This window comes from Nicotiana attenuata, unplaced genomic scaffold, assembly GCF_001879085.1.
Source record: "Nicotiana attenuata strain UT unplaced genomic scaffold, NIATTr2, whole genome shotgun sequence".
NCBI classification, from domain to species: Eukaryota; Viridiplantae; Streptophyta; class Magnoliopsida; order Solanales; family Solanaceae; genus Nicotiana; species Nicotiana attenuata.
The window spans coordinates 44,602-45,355 of NW_017675605.1; the positions used below are offsets into that span (position 1 = coordinate 44,602).

At 34.1% G+C, this 754-nt stretch overlaps 1 protein-coding gene across 3 annotated transcripts in view; it reads left to right on the plus strand.

Moving 5' to 3' along the window:
- The first annotated feature begins 305 nt into the window (after positions 1–305).
- LOC109220260 (probable tetraacyldisaccharide 4'-kinase, mitochondrial) overlaps positions 306–754 on the plus strand; it is a 4,181-nt gene continuing 3,732 nt past the window's right edge. For 2 of the 3 annotated variants that reach the window (XM_019384713.1, XM_019384715.1), the window contains exons 1-2: positions 306–544; positions 625–749. In XM_019384713.1, the coding sequence (XP_019240258.1) occupies positions 363–544; positions 625–749 (307 nt within the window). In that variant the 5' untranslated portion in view covers positions 306–362. The remainder of the gene's footprint in view (positions 545–624; positions 750–754) is intronic. The other variant, XM_019384714.1, reaches the window with a different exon arrangement.

Sequence of the window (754 nt, forward strand, 5' to 3'; positions counted from 1 at the left end):
ATTGAGACATTTTAGAAAGCTTAATTTTGATTCTATACAGTAGAGTAACTAAAATTAATTACGACCAAATCGAATCATTAGACACATTGTGAATCCAAATTAATTATAGTATGTTTGGCCAATCTAGTCAAAAATACTTTTTTAAGTTAAAAAGTACAAACTATTTATCATTAAACGTACATTTTTAAAAAATATTTATGAAAAAATAATATTTTTTAAAATAACTAATTTTAGAAGCTTGGCTAAAATCTAAACTAACTATTATAAGCTAGTTTAGTTTTCCATAGACTTAAAATAAACAAACAAACAAACAACTCCATTACCCTCGATACCTTTGGCTTATTGTTTCTTTAGTGTGTCAAATGGAGAAACTGAGGAAAATGGTGAACCAAATAGCCTATACACCGCCACAAGAAAGATTCTATACACTCTCCGCACTCCAACTCTCTCTAATACCTCTTCTCTCATTAGCTTCCACTCTCTATGGCTTCGCACTTCCCCTCCGCCATCGCCTTTACCAACTTGGTCTGCTTCACACAGACAGGTAAATAAATCTCCCTTTATTATGATTTTGCTTTATATGGGACTTTGTTTCCTTAAGATGTAGTGCTTTTTAACTGTAAGGTTGCCGGTGCCAGTGATTAGCGTTGGGAATTTAACTTGGGGAGGTAATGGGAAGACTCCAATGGTTGAATTTCTTGCACTTTGGTTGGCTGCTGCTGGAATTTCACCTCTTATTCTCACAAGGGGTACT